We start from the raw sequence: 22,776 nt of genomic DNA on the forward strand, positions 1-22,776 counted from the left end.
AAAATCAGAGTATCGGTCCATGGAGGTAGAAGGCTTGTCGGTATTTTGTTGGACAAGTTTACCAGATAAACTGTATACCTCGTCCATAATATCCGATATCGATCCTGTGCAGCCGTACAGCAAAAAACCGAAACTTGAAAACCTGATAGGGACAGCAACTGATGCGGCACATGCACAGGCGATGATGTCTCTTGGTATAACACCGTCCGACACCGCCTTACAGGTTCTAGTCACATGCATGCATGCCGATCCATCATTACCATTCGGCTTCTTTCGACTTAATTCATTCATATAACGATAAAAACGTCGCTTGGCTAAAAAAAAAATCGAGAGCCAACGGCCCGGTATCCTTTGTCGACTCGAAGTGTCTCAAGACTACTGGATATCTTATTTAGTAACTTTTAAAAACAGAAAAAGGGTGATAGTACTGAGGCCAGCCAAAGGTTGAAAAGTTCTCTAGAAAATAATAACACGGCATTTTGATAGCTGACATCCATGCCAGATCAATTCTTCGAACCACAACAGACGAGATGTGGGTGGATGCCATCGTTGATTTTGACCCTAAATTTACCTAATTTGCATAAATCGTTAATATCTGCCGAATAATATATTTTCCCCCCAGATTGGGTAGGCCAATTCAATTTTGTTTTGTTTTGAAAATGTTATGTTGGTAATTCTACTTACACATCCTTACTTCAATAACATTTTCTAAAGCATATAAGTGAGTGAATAATTATGAGTAACGATCCAAAATGATGACTACTATTATACCCCAAGTTGCGCGCATTTAGGGCCTACCTTGTCTCCAGCTATATCTTGAAGTAGTCTTACCAAACCTAAGTATTGATGACAAAAACGCCGGGGGAAAACGAGGTGTCTGTTAATTGTTGCCTATATGGGAGACATGAAAAAGTTCAAGGAAATTAATTCCCAAAATTATTGGGAAGAAAATTAATGGAAAGAAAATATTTTGACACTGACATTAGTGCAAGCAATGATTTTTTTTTTGGGGGGGGGTGGGGGATTTCCTTGAACTTATTCAAGTTTCCCACGTTAGGCGACCCAAATTAGCCCAGTTTACGTACATCAACCAGTTCGTTTTCCCCGTTTTTGTTTGGTGAGCTAAATATCAAAAATGTTCGCATGATTTTCCTAAAGGTTTTAATAGGAGTAAGCAACTTGGTGAATTCGAAGCTCATCACTAGGTTTAGCGAGACTAGTGATGATAATTATTTGAAAACAAGGTAATTGCGCGCAATTTTCGTTAAGGCATGGAAGCAGAATCACCGATATAAATAAACTTTTCAAAAAATAAAAAATATTGAATATACCCGTTACCCAATGGGAATAAATATTACAAGGCAGGGATTAACAATGTATTGTATGTATATTATGTTTATTTGGGTCAAAATTACGGGGGTGGCATCCACCTTCATTTTCTACTCCATCCTTTGACTGATTGATGTCTGGTGCATGAATTACCAAAAAGTTCTACTTTGGTTGCCTCGGGCAAGGATGCGGGCCTCAATTATAGAGATGGAGATAATAGTGTCACCTTTCAGATTAAAGTTTCTCGATAATGTTTACCTAGTACCGCTATGATGGGGTGTTACATAATAATAGACTGACGGACCAAACACTGTACAGTGCATAGCCTGTGCAGTCGCTTTTCATCATTTGCGGATGTGCACGTATGCGGAACCCACGTACATTGTATATTGATTATGGTAGTGGAGCAGCAGCCCAGCAAAACGCGTGTACATTCATGGAGGAATATCTGAGTATATTCCCAGTCATTATGGTTCAGTGAAGTTCTATACTTCTCTGTTCTGCTTTCAGGACAAAGTTCAACAAAGTTTCGGCACATGTCACCACAGTGTAGAGGTGAGTCAGGCCATGAGAAAACTGTTTCTGCCAACTCCGCTGGGCAGAGTTTCGACAGGGAGGGAGGAGGACCAGTATGGTTGTTATGTGTACATGCACATGTGTGACACATTGCACGTAGCTTCATTGACCAATGGAGGAATAAAAACGCGTCCATGATTGACCTACGCCATTGACGGCCTGCCAATCAATGAAATTGGACTTACATCGTTTTCATTGTGTGATTAAATCCGTCAATGCTGGCCCCAAAACCACTAATGTTGTTATGTTGAAATCCATGCGCTGTATACAGATGTGCATTTCCGTAACAGGTGGATATGGGGAAGGTAAGTGTTTTATTTCCCCATGGTCATGATGGTTCATGTGTACAAAATGTTTATGACGTATTTTATGATACTCGAGCGTCGAAAACTTACTGCCCCTGTTTATGATCAAACCATGGTCATTCATTCATGATTGTGCACATAGCTCCATAACATCCCTTTTTGTGGGTTACCTTTTGGGGACACCTTGTATTTCTATTTAAAAAAAAAAAATTTTTTTGAAGTATCTTTAAAATTTGGATAAAGTAGACGGTGCAGCCTTCTTAACTATTTATATATTTTGTAAGAAGAATTCGTATTCATCGATAAGTGGTTTTTCTTTTCCTCTGAATTATAGCTATTTGTTTTGTACATGTTTCTTCTACCATACATTTTGGCACTTGTGCAAATCCGATTGAGCTCAGATTTGCCACACGTACGGTGTCAAGTTTGTGCAAGGATTGTTGTAGAACATTACCGCCGCGATGATGTTCGGCTGTGGGAAATAAATTAGTTTTACATTAATTGATTTTTGTCCCTATTTGCTCAGTACCGCAGGAAACACAGATTGCATGGGCATGTGTTGTATACCAGCTTCAAGACTTGGTTTTGCATACAGTAGCATTGCGGGAAACACAAATATAGCATCTTTTGTAAAATAAACCAGAATATTTCATAGAGCCATGATTTTGATAGACCTGAAAAGATGCAAAAATATCCAAGCACCAAAGAAGCCAAGGATCCGGGCAGTTGAAATAGGGCTCCAAGCAGCGCGCGACGATGGTGGATAAAATCATATAATATTATTACATAGCGGATTTACAATATCACACAACACACTGACAACATCACATTGACATCACATAATAGATGACAACATCATATAATCACTTACCGGATTGACAACATCACATAATTGACTACATCACATAACAGATTGACAACATCACATAATAGATTGACGACATCACATAATAGATTGACTACATCACATAATGCATTGACTCATCACATAATAGATTGTCGACATCATATAATGGATTGACTACATCACATAATAGATTGTCGACATCATATAATGGATTGACTACATCACATAATAGATTGTCGACATAATGGATTGACTACATCACATAATAGATTGACTACATCACATAATACATTGTCGACGTCATATAATGGATTGAGTATATCACATAATAGATTGACTACATTACATAATTATAGATTGACAACATCACATAATGGATTGACTACATCACATAATAGATTGACAACATCACATAATAGATAGACAACATCACATAATAGATTGACTACATCACATAATAGATTGTCGACATCATATAATGGATTGACTACATCACATAATAGATTGTCGACATCATATAATGGATTGACTACATCACATAATAGATTGACTACATCACATACTACATTGTCGACGTCATATAATGGATTGACTACATCACATAATAGATTGACAACATCACATAATAGATTGACTACATCACATAATAGATAGACAACATCACATAATAGATTGACTACATCACATAATAGATTGTCGACATCATATAATGGATTGACTACATCACATAATAGATTGACAACATCACATAATGGCTTGACAACATCACATAATAGATTGTCGACATCATATAATGGATTGACTACATCACATAATAGATTGACGACATCACATAATGGCTAGACAACATCACTTAATACTAGATTGACGACATCACATAATAGATTGACGACATCAAATAATAGATTGACGACATCACATAATAGATTAACTACACCGCATAATATATCGACAACATCATCAAATAACGTTTATCCAGTTACATCATAAATTGGTACGTTTGTCGTTCCATACATAGCCACCCGGTGGCGATTTGATGATACCAAACAAAACAAGACAAGACAAGACAAGTTGACAAGACAAACAAACTCAGGACAAAATGTGCACTATTTTGCTGACGTGAGTTATGTAGATTGCACCATGCTACTACTTCAGGTCTCATAAAATTATGGGCCATTCAATGCGTCATGTAATGTCCTATGGCCTGGTCCGAAAATTTGGAACTCTCAATACTGTGTATGAGAGTCCCCAAAACTTACGGTATTCAAAACATGCAATACAAGAAAATAAACTGGCACCTGAAACAACCAGTCCACTACCGCTTCAGTACTGCATCAATCAAACTGCGCCAAAAGAAACATGTGGCATGAACTGGGTAGTCTCTAATATACACATTTCTCTAAAGTCAGCCACCAGACTAATGACACTGAATGAAGATGTCAGTCTTTTCAAATAGTTGGACCATGGTTGGACATGTACCAGTCTAGTCTTTAGCCTCCTGATGTTTAAATCACTTGACTTTCTCACGTGCAAAAACATTGAAGAAAAAAACTCCTTAAAAATTGAATTGAGTCTGCAAACTTGGTTGGTGAAATACTGAGGACCTTTTCTTTGCCCAATGGAATTGAATTTAGTTTTGCACGTTTCAGAGTACCCCGTGCAGGTCTCAGTGTTGTAATGTCCGTGACAGAGTACTTAAGAGCTCAGTCAATAAATAAACATGCAGAGAAAATGTATTTTTCAAATCTTATACATCCCTCATCTGGATTAATGCATCAAGGAGATTACATTATAGTTTGGATCATTTTCTCTGAACCGTTATCACAATGTATCACGGACCGTTGGCTCTGTCACGGACATTACACACTTAATAATGAAATTGCTCGTACACAGATTTAAAATATTGAAATGTGTTCTATGTTTTTGGCACCGAAGATCGAAACCAGAATATACTAAAATTTGACGTGTAAGATAGAGGAGGCTTGTTCTGAAAAGGGAAACCTGTTAATGTGCACACAAACTGCAGTTGACTCCTGATTACTGCATATCTTTAAATCCCTTTTACGCAATTCTATAATTTTTTTCGGTTGCTGAACATCGCATCATAATGATGGGATGATTATTGTTATTGTTATTGTTAAGTTTGTTTGCATATCATCACCGACACCACGGAGTAACACTTAAGTACAGATAGGCCAATGTGTTACTTCGTGAAACCACTAAATAGCAAGTTAAGTTGGTTTCACGAAGTAACACTCAAGTGGATGTGCCCTTGCACATCCAACACTGGCGCAAACGATTTTCATTTTCTTGTTACAACATTTTTTACGGAAAACCTTTTGAATAAAAACGTTTTAAAACGTTTGACAGGAATGTAATTAATCCATATTCTTGTTGGATTACAGAAAACGTTGATAAACTGGTGAAATAAAGTTCAGTGTTACTTCTTGAAAACGAAAATTACCGATTCAGCGCACTGTGTACATGAGTGTTACTTGGAATTCGTGAAAACGAAAATCACTCGTTTCTGTATAAAATATATACGTGCGCGTGGTGCGAACTCAAGTCCACTTGAGTGTTACTTCGTGGTGTCGCTGACGATATTTTGTGTTGGAGACAGAGATGCAACTAAGCCGGTGACTAAGCGAAGACATTTAAAATAAATAAAGAGTATCACTACATGTTTTCTATAATGAACTTGAGCCCGTAAAATGTCACTTTTGACTGTCCGTCATGCAGGAACTGGAGGCTCAAACTGACTGAAACTGCAGTGAGAGGGTCGGACACGCGAGATGGGTGTGGGTGCCCGACGTGGGGGTCGAGCTAGGCGTGCACATCACCGTAGGCAACATCGTCAACGTCAAAGACGACGTCATCATCACCATCATCATCACCGCCGAACTGGTGCCCATCACGGTGCCCGCATCACCTTCCCCTTCCTCTTTGGTGGCCGGCACCAGCGCGCACATGCTGGTGCCCGCACCGCCGGTGGTGCCCAGACCACTGTTACGATCACATCGTCATCCGATGACAGTCGCCCAGTCCGCCGGTCACCAGCCTCATGCCTGCTCTCATTGGTGGTTACCGTGTTTTTGTTGGCGGGGATAATCGTCCCGTTCGCTGTCCCCGCTGTGCCGTTCCCGATCGGCATCACGTGCACTATATTGTTTCTGCTCATCATCGTTGCGCCGTTCGTCTCGAACGTGGTCCAGACGAGAAAGGCGCGAATGGGTGCCGAGCCCGATGTCGAAGCACCGACACCTGCCGAAGAGGTACCGACGACGTCCGAGGGGACGAATGGCACCCCGGCTGCCTACAACACTGTTTGGAGTACACTCACGAGCATGACCTACACGGCGGGGCCTCGAGTTGTCGTAGGAGGACCGAACGGTGCTACAACTACCTCGACTGTCTTCTACGGAAACTCCACGATAAATATGGATGGTGTGAGCATTCACAATCCAGGAGGGATGAATGGGTAAGTGGAACAAGATTTTGTATTGTATTCAAATAGCTTGGCCATCAAGTGTGATTGAACTCGAGGATTTTTGTTTGTTTGAAATTGCGACCTGCTGAAGTTGACCTGCATGAGGCTCTTTATTTGTTGAAATAAACACCTTTAACATTTTGGTGCGTCGATTTGCTTTTTTTTTTACGTCCACAGCGGCCAACCAAACACCGGTTACGCCTACGATCCGCCGCCGTCTTTCACCGAGGCTACCTCTTACCATCAAACCGCAACACCAGAGGCCGGTGTTGTCGATGACACTTCGCAAGGACTGCGCCCAGATCCGGCGGGATACCCAGCTGGACACCCGGCTCCTGGATACCCGGCCACCCAGCCTGACGTGGCTGCTGGGGCTGATTCACCAGAGTCTGAGTCTGCACTGGACGAGCCCTTGCCCCCGCCGCCATCTTACGAAGAAGCCGTAGGTGGTACCGCTTAGCAACAACAAGATGAATTCACGAATCCCCTTGGTTCGAATTCTGTTCAGATTCATCCAACAAAATACTACATAATTACTTAATATTACCATCTCCTCCATACCACCAATATATATATATATATATATATATGTTTTTTAATCAGCACTGGCTTCAACAACCTTCATTATCTTAATGTAATTAAGAAGGCTGAAGAATTTTGCAAATAATTTCCTAATAATTATAATCTTTTATTGAACGCCTGAACAAATCCCCGCCGTCCGATTGTTGTTCGTTGAATTATTCGTTTCAACGCATGCGCAAGGCGCGGCCGCATCGCAAAAACAGGCCCTTCCATTACACGGTAAATAAAACTTCCATTGGTTGCGCTGCAACACAGCACTGATGGCTTTAATGCTGATTTATCATAGACCAATTTTACAAGTTCCCGATCAGATGACGGGGACTTATTCGGGCTTAGTAGGCCTACAACAAATAATAAATGTTTCACCTTCGTCCAATGAAAAGAATCTTCAGTGACAGATATAATGTTCCATTCCACTTGGCTTTGAACATTCCATTTGTCACCTCATGAAATTATTCTTACCATTGCACTCATAAACAGTCATTAAACTGTACAATAATGTTAAACAAGTAGTTTCATAACATGAGATTTATACGTATGTGTTAGTCTGTCTTTTAGTTCAAACCATTTAGTTCATTTAACATAATTATTTGCATTCTTGAAGCTTTTAAATAATTATCTCATCCAAATCTAATAAAGTTGTAAATATTAATGATATTATCATCCTTATATTTTAACTCTATTTACTAAAATCTATTAAATACATACGAAACTATTGGGATGCATGACTGTTGGAAGTGACGAACACTCGAACAGACTACATTATTGTATACATATATTATTTTGTCCTACCACATCAATAATATAGATAATTCAGGCTTATCTGGAAATTTGAGTACAGATTTTGTATGGTTAGGTACCATGTCAAGTTTTATAATTTGTAGTATATTGTGTATCTTCAGATATCGTTGATTGTCAAGTATTCATAAGTGCATCTATATTTTGTATATTGTATACCTCTCAATGCATCATTAAAGTTCATATTTTTCAAACTACACTGTATCACTTTTGCCTCCCTCAGTCTGTCGATGTCCGGTAAAATAAAAGACTTTACCGCTTTACGGTTACCATTGACTCCAAAGAAAGGAATTTGATGTAACGGTTGTCTTATACCAGATGACGCTGGATAATTAATGTTAAGTAAGCTGATGAGAGTTGTCATTGACAAAGACAAGATCAACATAATATGTGGTGCCATGCCATGTTATTTTATTCGTGAATTCAAAGGACGAAATTCCTAGCTACCAATCCAAACCCTGACTTAAGCCCGGTTCATACTCTGCGCGAAAGCGAAAGCGAACGCGAAATTGTGACGTCGTGGCAAGTATTCGCGCTGCGAATTCGTACAAGTTGAACATATTTAAACTCCAGCGAATTTCGCAACGAATGTTTTATGACGTCAAATTCACTCGCATTCGCTTTCGCATGAAGTATGAATTAAATAATTACTTAATGATACCCTTTCCTCCATATCACAAAAAAATATATATTTTTATCAGCACTGGCTTCAACCAACCTTCATTATCTTAATGTAATTAAAAAGGCTAAAGAACTTTGCAAATAATTTCCTAATAATTATAATCTTTTATTGAACGCCTGAACAAATCCCCGCCGTCCGATTGTTGGGTCGTTGTTCGTTGAATTATTCGTTCCAACGCATGCGCTTGGCGCATCGCAAAAAAGGACCTTCCATTACACGGTAAATAAAACTTCCATTGGTTGCTTTGCAACACAACACTGATGGCTCTGATGCTGAATTATCATAGACCAACTTTACCTTTAAGTTCCCGATCAGATGACGGGGATTTATTTGGGCTTAGGAGGCCTACAACAAATAATGAATGTTTCACATCCGTGGAATGAAAAGAATCTTTGGTGACAGATAGTGTGTTTTATATAACTGACATACAGATCCTAGTCATTTAATTGGTGGAACTCACATCACGTGACATTCGTTATTGCTCCCATTTACGCCGCGGCTCAAAAAGTACTATCCGCCCATAATGGGGAATGGGAAATACTATTCAACAGTTAGGATCATGACGCGGTATTTGTGTGCAAATGCATGCTGGTGAGCGCGTTCAGCGTTGCGCGTAGCGCGTATTGTTCCAAAGAGCCAGCGCTACAGCGTTGGGTTCAAACATTTTCGTGAATGGGTGGTTTGGAAGAGAGAAATACATTTTTCTCCAGTTTTGTATTGAAAAAAAGTTCAAATACATCAAATGACAAGGATCTATATGTCAGTTATATAAAACAAATATTGAGTGGCTTTAAATTGTGAAATGGGAGGAATATTATCGCTCGGTAAAATCTGGACTTTTCCAGTTCACTCGGCTTCGCCTCGTGAAATGGAAAAGTCCAGATTTTACCTTGCGATAATATTCCTCCCATTCCACGCTGAGCCACTCTATATTTGTATACCATTCCACTTGGCTTTGAACGTTCCTTTTGTCACCTCAATTCGTTTTTGTCATTCGTTATAATGTTGTATAACATTTCGTTTCTGGTGACTTAAAACGTTACGATTAGAAAATGAGCCCAATATTTCAAGTGAGAATTTCTACGCGAGCCCATTAGCATATTAGCTTATTCATTCAATGCCCTACCTACACCTCTTAAATGCCCTTTGGCTGCTACTCTTGCCAGCTTTAAAAACACATACAAAAACCTGCTTTTTTAATGTACTAGTGCAGTACCCATCGATAATGTGTCTGTTATAATGGGGCAAATTGCTTGACCTCTGGTTTTGGTTGCTTACAGCTTTTTGAGAACTGCTCATCATGCAGACAATTATGATGCGCGAGATTTAATATTATTCACGCAGAGTTTTATGCAGTGCATGGGTGCTCCTGGTTTTTTTTCAGTGCAATTCTTTGGGTGTGTGTATCTGTGTTTTGTTTGTTTTTACTGAATGGTCCATGATTATTTTTTATGCATGTATATTTTAAGTGTTTTTATGTACCCATATTTTACTATTTACTATTTTTAGTGTTTTCTGTAATTGTAGTTTTTAATGAATTGTTCTGTATAATTGCTGGGCACCTCTGGAAAACAGTGTACCACTGAGAGGTTTCCCCAGGGTAAATAAGAAATAAATAAATAAATAAATAAATAAATAAAAAGTGCCCGCACAACTTCGTTTGAAAACGGAGACTGTTTGGCTTTAAAAACGGTGGAATTGTGTAATTATAGTTAAGGATCAACTCGCTTGTTTTGGGACTTCCATCTGAGGGTCGGTTTGATAAAATTACGGTTGAAAAATGGGTCCTATTTGCTTGAGAAAGTGGAAGAATGCCATTTGTAAAATGGCTTCATGCAGGCTTGGGAAATATCACCTTTCTGGAGGTGATTTTGTTTTGGTGTAAACATTTGCATTTGTAATTAATTGGCTAGTCCATATACCCAAATTTGAAAAGAAATGAGAAGATGCAGGACAAGACAATAATTAAATTTTTGTTTGAGAAACCCCAGTGATGTTGGCTTGCATGTTATTTGGCCCTGAACTTTGTTGATTTTACACTGTTTTCGTTGGGGCCTGAATTTAGTTCAGTGCACCATTACCTTACGTACGCATGGACACCGACCACTATAGACCGCTTGCAGACGCGTTCGATAATCGACGCGCGAAGGCGCGCGATGCCATGTTGTGGGACAGGCGTATATCAATTCACGCACATTTTGTCCCATAACATGGCGTCGCTCACCTTAGCGCGTCCATTATCGAACGCGTCTGCAAGCGGTCTATACAAATATAGAGTGGCTCAGCGTGGAATGGGAGGAATATTATCGCAAGGTAAAATCTGGACTTTTCCATTTCACGAGGCGAAGCCGAGTGAACTGGAAAAGTCCAGATTTTACCGAGCGATAATATTCCTCCCATTTCACAATTTAAAGCCACTCAATATTTGTTTTATATAACTGACATATAGATCCTTGTCATTTGATGTATTTGAACTTTTTTTCAATACAAAACTGGAGGAAAATGTATTTCTCTCTTCCAAACCACCCCTTCACGAATGTTTGAACCCAACGCTGTAGCGCTGGCTCTTTGGAACAATACGCGCTACGCGCAACGCTGAACGCGCTCACCAGCATGCATTTGCACACAAATACCGCGTCATTATCCTAACTGTTGAATAGTATTTCCCATTCCCCATGGGCGGATAGTACTTTTTGAGCCGCGGCGTAAATGGGAGCAATAACGAATGTCACGTGATGTGAGTTCCACCAATTAAATGACTAGGATCTGTATGTCAGTTATATAATGATCTCTATATAAAGAGATCAGTGACACCGACCGTGAATTCTGTGTTCGGTGAGGGCGCTCTGTAACCTAGATCACGGAAGTAGTTTGCAGTACAAAGGTCACTTTGCACGGTTCATTGCATTCGAATTCAGTCCCTGTGTGTACGCGAAGTAAATGGTGGTACGGTAGACATTACATAAGGTTTACCGTTATTACATGACTGATTGCCGATCCTCTTGGGAAAATCTCGTGGTTCCCACATGATATTTCCAGATCATTTGATTCTCGGATTGAAGAGTGTTTAACGACGTTTCTCAAGTTTGGATGACTGCTTCTGCTCGATCGTGTTTATGGAGGTTCTGCATTTCGCACAACACAGTCCAACTCGCGTGGAAGCTATTTGCTTTCACCCCAGGATTACTCATGCACATGGATGATTTAAGATTTTTTTTAAATTCGAGCAAAGCCTTCAAGAGCTGCATATGATGTACAAATGTCTCTACCGTGAAAGTTAGTTATCAGTTGGTAACTTGAACTTTTTTGGGTGACAGTACAAAGGCTCTGTAGTGGTCAATGCACCCCGGTGACTGCCTATTGTTGCAATAAGTACGTTATAATTAATGTCGGTGCGTGCAGGTACTAGGACGACCTCTCCGGCTGCCGGGTCAGCAACCACCGCCGACCCGGGCTGCAGCAGCACCCGCTGGTGCTGGTGGGCATCACCGTGCTGGTTCGCGAAAACTGTCACGCTCTTCGTGGTCTGGCTGGCATTGGTTACTCTCCAGTTTTTAGAGCGCGAGGCCCCGGTTCAAGTGGCCGCTTCGGCCTCTTTGGTTGTCGTCTCGTTGTTCCTCGTGCACCGCATCTACAAGGTAGGACGGTTGCGGCATGCTCGGAGAAGGAAGAATGCGAGAGCGCCGGTCCATGATAACCCGCCAGCCAGCACCGAAGTCAATGGGTAAAATAGAACACTAGATCCACTCTCTTATTAAAGCAGACTCATTTGCATAACACACGTTTTTTCTTTTTCAGTAACAACACCACTCAAAATCCAAAGACGAATGCTCAAAACCTACCGCCAATCAGAAGTTTCAGCTCAGTGGATATCACTTTCGAGACAAAAGTGAACTTGCACAACCCCTTTGATCACGAAACACGATAGGCCATATTTATCAATTTAACCCTAACTAGTAGGAGGTGTGTAAAATCATATTGAAATAGGAGGATTCAGGACTATCGCCTGCAGTGTATAGGCCTATACATTTCTTGATTTCTAAAACTTCGGAGATGGCAATCAAGCCATGTGGTGAATATACACCACTTCCATTGTATTTTATGGTAAGCTTTTTGATATGATTCCGTAGGAATGCTTTTGGGATAAATTTGCAAATGAGCTTGTTTAAAAGACAAAACGATTATTAATATGGTAACGTGGTCCGTCGTGGAGCATTTCATTAAATGATTCCCCCCCCCCCCCCCTTGAATTGGCTGATGAAGGCTCACGAATTATTAACTTAGTTTCATTAAAATGACCGAGACCACTCCAACTTAATAATAGGTGCAGTTTAAAGGGAAAATACAACATTTGCAAACATCAAAAAATAAAACTACCAAATTTTTTGAAATACCTTGCTGGACTGTTAGTGAATGACAGTGTAAAGCATCCTGTAAAATCATGGCACCTGGTATACTGTCATTTTCAAGAAAAGTGGTATTGTTGTATCAATTTCCAACACTGATCGGCCGATCAGCGTTGGAAACAACTGGCTTTTTTTTCCAAATACTGGCCCCAATTGACCATCGCACTTGTTTGCAAACGATTACAAACCTGTGAACGGGTACGAGCCAGCTAGACTGGTTCCCTGACCTTACAATTCCCCAATGTATGTAAACTGCTCTGTTTCTTCTTATATGGAGTCAGGGAACCAGACTACAGGAAAATGATCGTTTTTCTTGGTTTTTATAGCATTTTCGAGCCCAAAACCTCAAAAAAGTCAGTGTAACTATATTTGCTATATATTTCCAACCCCCCAATTCCATCCATTTCTGAAAATTACGGCAAAAGCAAATGATGTATATTCCCTTTAATAAGGAAAGGCACTGGAGAAAGATTTTTAATCATTTGCTAATGACAGTACGAACCAGTGTTGGAGCAAAGGCTTAAACCTTCAAAGCCAAGGCTTTGACCCTCAAGGCCAAGGCCAAGGCCAAGGCTTAGATCTTCAAGCCTCGAGGCCAAGGCCAAGGTTTAACCCTCAAGGCTAAGGCCAAGGCCCTGTTTTATAAAATGACCACTGATATAGAACTGAATTATAGTCACATGACACATCATCACGAATCGCCCATTAAGAAGAACAACATGTCTTAAATTGCAATCAACATGCTCGCATACACCGTTTTATGACTGCATTAGATCTATTAAAGTATAAGTTCAGGTCTTCAATATGGTTTAACTAAAACAAAATAAAGATTTACTTCTATATTGACGCACAATTCTCCTGAGTGCAACAAAAGGGGGATCCAAGAAACTGATTTGGGAAAATTTTATTTGCTGGGCCAACATGGTCAGAAATATCAGCATCTAAAACAGATACATGCAAATCTTTAGCACTTATCAGGGAGACATACAACCAATCTATTCCATAATTGTATGCAATGTAAGTGATCATCTCATTAGCCCCACAAGTGTACAAAATATTTTTGCAGCAAATCTTCTTCAATGGTAACAACATGTGATGCTATAAAAGTGGAAGTGTGCCCAACACACAAATCTACAAGGGGTTTCCCTCCTCCATGGTAATACGATTAAAATGGTAACAGCAACATTTTGAACAGATTTATCTGGAAAATGCAAAAATCTATGGGCCTTGAAGAGCCTTGACTCAAAATTGCAAGGCCGTGATCCCTCAAGGCCAAAGCCAAGGCCAAGGCTTTTGCCCTTAAGCCTCGAGGCCAAGGCCAAGGCCCTCAAATCCAGCCTTAAGGCCAAGGCCCAGATCAAGGCACTACATCACTGGTACGAACTGAATAACGATGCAGATATCTAGCGCCAATGAACAACATCTTGAGAAAGAAAACCAAGCAAATTTCAACACCTTCAATATACACTCTGAAAACCCCCTTCACCAGCTCTTCATCCTTTTCTTCCTTGCTTACTTTATTAGCGGGCAGATTCACAACAGATTCGACTACGATCCGCCGCCGTACTTCACCGAGGCTGCAGCCACGCGCCCGACGGTCCAACCTGTTGCAAGTCTTCGTAACGGACCTGCAAACACCGCCAACGCAGGCTGCAAAGGCAGCCTCGGCCGTCGATTAGTCCCCTGGCTCGGGGTCGTACTGCTTGCCGCGGTGCTGCTGGCTTTGATGATCATCCCATATTTTGTACCTGTGGTGCCCATCTCAACCGGCATTTCATTCACGGCGGTTTTCATTCTTGCAATCATCGGTTCACAAATCCCAAAGGCAAGACAGATGTGGAAAGGTCGTAGAACTAGAACGAGAAACGGAGCACCTGGAACGAGGAACGAAACGTCTACAACGAGGAACCAAGTGCCTGGAACGAGGAACGAAACGTCTACAACGAGGAACCAAGTGCCTAGATCGAGGAACCAAGCGCCTAGATCGAGGAACACTGCGAGGACAGGGACCGAATCTCATAGAGCATGGAACGCACCGTCTGTAATCAATGGGTAAGGCCAAACAAAAAAAGTCTCCAGTTTCTGGTATGGAGCTTGCCCAAAAAGTGGTGCGGTGACGCGGCTTTTTTTTTTTTTTTACCTGATTGTTTTGCTTCAAATGTCGGCTGATGACTGCAAATGGTGCCCGACTAAACTGAGTGCAAATATATGGGAGTCCAGAGAGGCCACATAAAGCTTATTCTCGACCATAACCCAATCTAAAAACACGTTACAATTGTGCAGCAGCAGCAGGATTCCAGTCAAGCCAGTGAGTTTGGCGGTTTTGAGACATCATCTTTTTTTTATTGAAAAACTACTTTTTCATTTTGCCGACGCGCATGGCTACGGCGACGCGCGCGCATACCAGAAACCGGAGACTTTTTTTTGGCCTAAAATGGGTTAATATGATTCTCTTACAGCACCACAAGATCATTTGCAATTTAACGAACATTCCGACCGTAAAACTAGTACATGTATAATAGTATACTAAAATAAAGTCGTGATTTTTCACGTCTGGCATGTATGCCTTCATTTTTAGACAGCCGAGTTAATATGACCTTTTTGTTTTCATTTCCTTGAAAATTCTAGTCCTGCTTTTTTCTTTTTGTTTAACATTTCACAACAACTTAAATATCCCACGGCACAATTATTTTAGTGGTATTGTATATTTTCGTGTTGAAAAGTGCAAATTATAACAGGTTCAAGTTATAAAGGGCACATTTCCTAAACGAAGCTAGATCCAGGCGCTTGACAAAACAATTACCAACAATTATTTATTAATAAACTCTGAATAATTCTGTCTTCAAACGTTTCCGAAATGTTGTCACCGAGTCAGACTGCGATAGAAGCTTTTAAAAACGTGTGAATTATAAATGGATTAGATTCCAATAACAAGTTTGGCTTGGGCATGCTGTAAGAACATCAATCGTTGTCTATACCGCCACGCAGCGGCTCGAAAACCCACATTCAATTTCAACTGCATGTCTTTCTCTTTCTTTCTTACAGCGGGCAAACAAACACCAGTTTCGTCTACGACCCGCCGCCGTCTTTCATCGAGGCCTCAGCCTCGTCCCGAGCGGTCCCAGCCTCGACGGCTGCTGGTCTTACCGACAACGAGCCGCAAGAGCCAGGCCACTATCACACCACGGAACCCAACGAGGCTACGGCGGTTCAGATGCCGTCTGCAACGGGCGAGCCCACGCTGCCATCATACGAGGAAGCCGTGGCTCAAAATGCCGTTGGAGTTTAATTTGTTTTCAAATTGTGAATTGAATGTATATTATTTTATTTTCGTGGACAAGTTTCATTATATTTACTTTACATAATTATCGTTCCGTTATTCAATGCCAGAATGTGAAGTGTCCAATAACCAGTTACATTCACGATTGAATCTACCTTTTGTGAAATGTCATTATATTTACGTTTAAAATTACAGACTCGGGTTTAGGCTACGTCGATTAATCATTATCAATATGTTAGCATCACTCCAAATTTTGAAAGTGTTGCTATAAGGTTTGTCTTTATGATCTGTTTTGATAATTAAGAGTTTCAAACTACCTTCGAATTCATAATATTGCAGTTCTAAGTTTATTTGACTGTAAAATAAATGGCCCCAGTGGCGTTTGAATTTAAGAGTGGCCATTTTGGGGGGGGGGGGGGGGATAGGCGTAGCCAGCGCGAGGGGGGGGGGGGGGGGGTAAGGGGGGTATTTCTTCTTCTTCATTCATTCATTTTCATGATGACTTGATGAGTTGGGCCCAACTGTCCCTGTCGAGCATAGTGTTGGAAAGAGATGGACCGCTCAGACCAGTTTCTAGCTCGATGGATGTTTTCAGGGTCATGTTCGGACGACCTTTTCGTCGAGGGGCTTCAGGATTCCAGAGGAGAACTTGGCTAGCTGGCTCAATATGTCGATAAACATGACCAGCTAGCCGAAGGCGACGCTGTCTGATGGTGGTATGGTGGAGATACGGGGAAGGGCACCATACTATAGGGAGATGTTGTTGCCAAGCAACGTTCTGAACAGCCCGCAACATCCGTGTATAGGTGCCATCAATGGATGCAGAGATCTGTTTGGTCAGGGTCCAGGACTCGCAACCGTAGAGGAGGATGGATTCTACTGAGGTCTTGAAGATCTTAAGTTTGGTGGTCTTGGAGATCGAGGATCTCCAGACTTTTGTCAGTGAGAACAGAGCAGACCAAGCTTGAGCTTTTCTACACTCGACGTCATGAGCTGTTTTGGTGAAGGAGTCAACTTGGTGTAAGTCATCAACTTCATCGAGCTTACTGCCATCCAGTGCAGTGACGTCGTCAGAGGTAGATGGGTTGATGACCATGTACTTAGTCTTCTCTGCATTAAGAGAGAGACCAACGGACTTGCAGCAAGCTTCTACTTTATGGAGGAGAGATTCGGCATCAAGGAGGGTGTCAGCAAGTAGACTAATGTCATCTGCATAATCTAGGTCGGATAGGTATTGGGCAAGGTGTCTACTACTCCTACGGCATGAGAGAGTGAGACCATCAGAGACATTTAATGCTGTCCGCAAGGCATAATCCAGAACTATGATGAATGGGTAGGGGCGAGAGGATCACCCTGGAGAACTCCAGTGTTGACGGAGAACGAATCAGATTCACCTTCGGGAGTGAGAACAACAGCACTTGTATCTTCATACATAATTTTGATGGCATGAATGGTCTCCTCCGGGATATCGTAAACATTCAGGATCTTAACCCCCCCCCCCCCCCCCCCCAATATTTCGTAAAGACTGCCTTTTCTCCATTCAAATGCCCTTTTTGTAACGGGTCCATCCCCCATGAGAGTTCGAAATGCGGTGGAACCAAGTTACTGACAGTGGCCGGCAGCGTTGCAGCTCCCGCTTGTGCCCGGCAAGGTCGTCTGAGTCGGCGGAGTCGGCAGAGTCGGCAGACCCGGTAGGCTCAGTCGTCCCGTCGTTGCAAGCTGCGATGGGTGCAAACTGTCTGCCATGGTGAAAGTGCGGCCTCCTAAGATCTGGTCTCTTTGACCACGGACTCTAAAACGTGTAATTTTTCCGCGTTCCAGTTGAGGAATGCGCAATATAATTATGGAGTCCGTTTTTCATGTTGTATAGACGGCTGGAGGCAACGATTTTACACTGTATAAAAAAAAATTATGGTCTAAGCTAGTTCTGTGATAATAATAATCGATGTCTTCACTGGTTGTACTGTTCTTACCACCGACGTTTAATTTCACTGTTCATGACGCGAGTATTCTCTCCGAAGCCAGTCAGTTTGTTGACAGTCTATTTTAGTCAATTAACACCTCTTCGATATAAAAATCCCACGCGGAAATATAGTGAATGTCTAATGCGGACAACACCCACTGGTAGTTTTCCACACTGCATTGTACATGTTGACGTCAACTTCACGTTTGATCTAGACTAGGCGCAGGGTGACCGTAAGGTCAGAGCCAAATTCTGCTAAATGCACATCAAAAATCTGTCAGATTTATCAAAAATCTGCCAAATTCCCCAGAATTACTCAAAATACACTATTAACACATAAAATCACATGCAGATTGGTAGTATTGCCTTATAATTAAGATTCGAATTACATAATAAACAATCTAGTCACATAAAGATGTTGTGAAATTATTGGTAAATTTCGGGCAAAATGCGGATCTGGCCCTGACGACGAAGTCCGTCTCCCAGTGAACCTCAGCACCTAGACCAGCCAACCTGTCCCCTTATGCAAGGATTTGTGTGAAAGGAATGAAGCTTTTTAAATAAAATGTACACTTTTTTGTTCAAATTTGCTGTTTTTCTGTCAAATAACCATTTTTGCAGAATTTTGCCAGAAATCTGCCAAAAACCCATTCTGTCAAATTTTCTGTCAAACTCGTTTTTTTTGAACGGTCACCCTGACTAGGCGATTGTGATTCAAGTGCAATGGACCGTGCTCAAACAGCACAATAGGTACAATAGACGACACTATATATTAAATTCAAGTTATGCACGCATGCGCATGAGGTATGGAAACTTATTGGTAATATTTTAGTGTTTAATACATGTTTTTCTCAATTCCACTCGGGTATTGACCAAGGACGGGAAAACTTTAAAGACAAATTGTTTGCGGCCATTCATGATGTTGTTGTGTGCACAACGGTAAATAGGCCTAACTTCCTCCGAGCTCATGAATACAATACCCTCAAAATATATTCTAGCCTATATTGAAGTGTTCTGAGAGCCATACAATTGGTTAATTTAAGAGATATATATGGCAATGAGCCACTGGCACGGACTTGAGGTTTCCAATTCTGAGAATTGTGTGGATGCAATAGTGCTCGAAAGTGGCGCTATTTTGACATGCAGTCGGAAGGAATCTTTTTCCAAGATGGCTATACTTTTCGGGGTAAATAGGGATCGTCTTTTTTGGGGGTGAAAATTTCTCGAAAACTGAGTGGTCAACCCACCAAAAAATGAAAAGAAAATGTAATGTGATAGGTAGAAGAAGGAGGCCATGACTGTATCCTTTTTTTTCAAGGGTATGATCGCGGAAAAAAAGTTGAGGAGGGGGCGGCCGCCCCGGCCCTTTTAGGGTTATAAGCTGCAGTGCCAATTAGATACGGTGCTTAATTCTTAAAGATGCTTGCGATACTTAGTTCGCTGCTACGGATGAGTTCCAATTACCAGTTGCGGTTAAATCTAAAACTTTTTGTAGGACCACATACCAAGATCGACCTAAAAACCAATTAGTTTCGTCGTGGTTTAATACAACTTTTTTTCAAGTTTAATTCAGTCCAAAACAAAGCTAACAGGAAATACATTGCGGAGGATGAAATCCAACAAGTTATTTTATGTTGTTGTTATTGTTTGTTTTGGTTCAAATGCTACATTCCCCTCTCTGAACAACACAAAATACTTTCACCTTGAAGGACGCCTGCAGTGTCCAGGCGGCAGCAAAGGTGGATCATGGTGCAATGGGGGCGTTGCCCTGCCTCCCCACCCACTCCTGGCAGGGCCCAAAATAGTGTACTCTGGAGAGCCCTATATCTGGGTAAACATAAACAGATTTGAGTTCTCTGGCTTACTAGTTTCTGGGCTCAGCACAATCGAGTGATGGCCTCTACATGTATACTGCGTGCACAGTTGACATGGCATACTGTGGAAGCTAGGGCCAGGTGTATCATTCATTAAACACACGGATCCTACACAGAAGGATCAACGACTCGGCCAAACTCCTGGTTAGACGCGTGATGACGGCCCGTACTGGTTTATTTGTCAACTTAAAAGACCCCTGCGCGTGGTGGCTTTCAGTTTGCATGGATCTGCGCCCTATCTGGTGTCGAAGTCTGTCAAGCCAGCTAATTATATTGTTGAATATTCATGAGTCTACGGTTTTGGCCTTTATTATTGAATTCTGATAAGTGATAACTGCATAACCGTGTTAATACCGAGCGCAATATCTTGCTTTAAAATGACCAATGAAATGTCGCTTTTGTTTCATCGGTTCGGGATCACATATATCTGCCTAAAACTTCTTAATGAAAGCCGAATTAAAAACAAAATTTGAGTAAACGGTGTTCTCCTCGAAATTTGACGTTTATTTTCAGGATAAATGCTTCATCTATGACGACAAGAAGTGCACAATACCATATGTTATATCCTGTAGTATTTATTTATTAAGAATAATGTCCTACATAAGGAGTAGTTTTGCATACAGTTTTAAGAATATTTCCTTTAAGATGTCATGCACAAAACTGACACAATGGCACACTCGGAAAATTTGCGATTGCAAGCCAACGGGTATTGATGCCCGTTATCACGCGTCTAAGGCAAGTCCGCTCAGTGCATTTTGTACCGGAGCTCAGAACAGTCGTTTATCCTTCAGTGTAGGATCCGTTATTAACAGAACCCACCTCGGTCAGGATGGGTACAGTACCCCTAAACTGACATTCATTTACATTACGGTTGGCACACCTCCAGAAACAAAGTCAGAAATAATTATGTGTGTGTGTGCAGTTCCCATAATGGTGTTGGAATTTACCAGGATAGGTATGATTCCTTGTAAATCATGCTAAAGAGTTGGGGTTTTAATCTGAGAAAAAGGCGCCCTTTTGGTTAATGGGGTGCAACTCCTGCCCCTCACATTGCCCCCCCCCCCCCCTTCTCACCTCCCGCCCCACTTTTCGAATGTTCATTGGCCAGATGGCACGGTCGGTACTTCCCCCGATTTGGTTCCGTGGGCTAACTGTCAATTAGGACTTAGCTACCGGCTGAATATTGCAGCTGATGCCTGATGCTGGTGTTATACTCGCTTAAAGAAATCGCAGTAAGCATGGACAACGGAACGTAGTAAGTACATTTTGTTCACGGGTTATCACTGACGTCGTCACTGTGTACCGTTATTAGCTGTGACTTCTTCGTAGGATGGCGGCGGGGGCTCGCCCGTTGCAGACGGTGCCTCGGCCGGGGTAGCCAGACAGACGTCCTCGTAAGATGGCGGTGGGGGTTCGCATGTAGCAGGGTTGCTGACTGCCTCTCGGGGAAGTCTTCGTGGCATGTTGTTGGTCCTCAAGGCTAGCACCGTTGGGAACGAGGCTGACGCCTCGGTGAAAGACAGCGGCAGGTCGCCGACGAAACCGGTGTTCATTTGGCCTCTGAAGACAATTTAGGAGAAAAGGAGTTTTTTTCTTGAGCCGCTGGGTGGCAGTACACACAACCAAAGGCTATATAGGCATATTTCCTATGAAAAGTCACTCTATCGAGTGACAATAAGCCTCTGTACTGATGACGTCACACTTTGTTTACATGTGCACTTTCCTATAGAGCAGGTGGTGGGGAACACTCTCCACTGAACACCATAGGAAAGCACACACGTAAACAAAGTGTGACGTCATCAGTACAGAGGCTTATTTATTTCGTGACCAACAGAAGGTAGGAACCAGACGTCTTAAGAGTGAAATTCATTACAGTTTTCTCCTGACTGAGATTTTTTTTAGTGTATTTCCAACCAAAATAAGGGTGATTTTCACTCTTCATCGTTTGGTCCATATTTTCATTCTGGAATTTAGAGTAAAACGCCTGAATATTGTAAAATTTACCACGCCAAATCGATTTAATTGGCTCAGTATCATTCATGCGGGCACGTGGTTAATGTGTGTAGCTATAGTAGGCCTATGAATGGCCGTTTGTCAATCATTCTTTCCAGCTTCAGAACGCCCTTATGGAACTTTGAAAGACAAACATTATGAGGGAATAGAAATGGTAATTTTGAATATTAAGGATATCGTGCACTCATGGCTGTACAACCAAAAGCACCAATAATAGACTCGAAGGAATAAAGTACTAATTTCTTTAATAAACGCTGATTTGTGGGCAATATTATCATTGTATTTCTGCTTGGTAAACATTCCTATTTTTTGGCAACCTTTAATGTGCATTTCTTGAACTTTGTTATTCTATTAAAATGAACACTGAAAAAAATGGAGTGTGAGGATTTTTTTTGAGTATCAAACGAGGTTAAGGTGTCAACTTGAAGTCGATAGTGGACATAAACGCATATTTTTTGTGAAAGACTATAGGCCTAGCTCCCTTACAGTCATGTCACGCATAACACTCAATCTCTATTTCTCTAAAAGAAAATGAAAGCACGTCAGAAAAAAATATTACACAAGCCACTCTCCTCTATACCCATGCAGGGCAGCGTATTGTTCAGTAATTTCAAAATGCCTTGCACTGTTGCAC

General features: G+C 41.4%; 2 protein-coding genes across 2 annotated transcripts; both read left to right on the top strand.

The window, feature by feature from the left end:
• Window positions 1–1,666: 1,666 nt before the first annotated feature.
• Window positions 1,667–8,121, top strand: LOC119738200. The gene is made up of 3 exons (XM_038212961.1): window positions 1,667–1,884; window positions 5,797–6,535; window positions 6,722–8,121. Exons 2-3 carry the CDS (start codon window positions 5,850–5,852, stop codon window positions 7,002–7,004), a joined length of 969 nt encoding a protein of 322 aa, XP_038068889.1. The 5' UTR covers window positions 1,667–1,884; window positions 5,797–5,849; the 3' UTR covers window positions 7,005–8,121.
• A 3,367-nt stretch (window positions 8,122–11,488) lies between these two features.
• LOC119738576 lies at window positions 11,489–16,687 on the top strand. The gene is made up of 3 exons (XM_038213482.1): window positions 11,489–12,330; window positions 14,537–15,064; window positions 16,058–16,687. The coding sequence occupies exons 1-3, from the start codon at window positions 11,993–11,995 to the stop codon at window positions 16,299–16,301; spliced, it is 1,110 nt and encodes a 369-aa protein (XP_038069410.1). The 5' UTR covers window positions 11,489–11,992; the 3' UTR covers window positions 16,302–16,687.
• The last annotated feature ends 6,089 nt before the right edge of the window (window positions 16,688–22,776 follow it).

Source organism: Patiria miniata, unplaced genomic scaffold (genome assembly GCF_015706575.1).
Source record: "Patiria miniata isolate m_02_andy unplaced genomic scaffold, ASM1570657v1 HiC_scaffold_3, whole genome shotgun sequence".
Lineage (NCBI taxonomy): Eukaryota > Metazoa > Echinodermata > Asteroidea > Valvatida > Asterinidae > Patiria > Patiria miniata.

Bases quoted from the DNA above. Each gene is read 5' to 3' on its own strand.
- LOC119738200 (XM_038212961.1), top strand. From the start codon at position 5,850: ATGGGTGTGGGTGCCCGACGTGGGGGTCGAGCTAGGCGTGCACATCAC. The intron at 6,536-6,721 runs GTAAGTGGAACA...TTACGTCCACAG, and splicing joins AATCCAGGAGGGATGAATGG to CGGCCAACCAAACACCGGTT.
- LOC119738576 (XM_038213482.1), top strand. From the start codon at position 11,993: ATGTCGGTGCGTGCAGGTACTAGGACGACCTCTCCGGCTGCCGGGTCA. The intron at 12,331-14,536 runs GTAAAATAGAAC...TTACTTTATTAG, and splicing joins GCCAGCACCGAAGTCAATGG to CGGGCAGATTCACAACAGAT. The intron at 15,065-16,057 runs GTAAGGCCAAAC...TCTTTCTTACAG, and splicing joins GCACCGTCTGTAATCAATGG to CGGGCAAACAAACACCAGTT.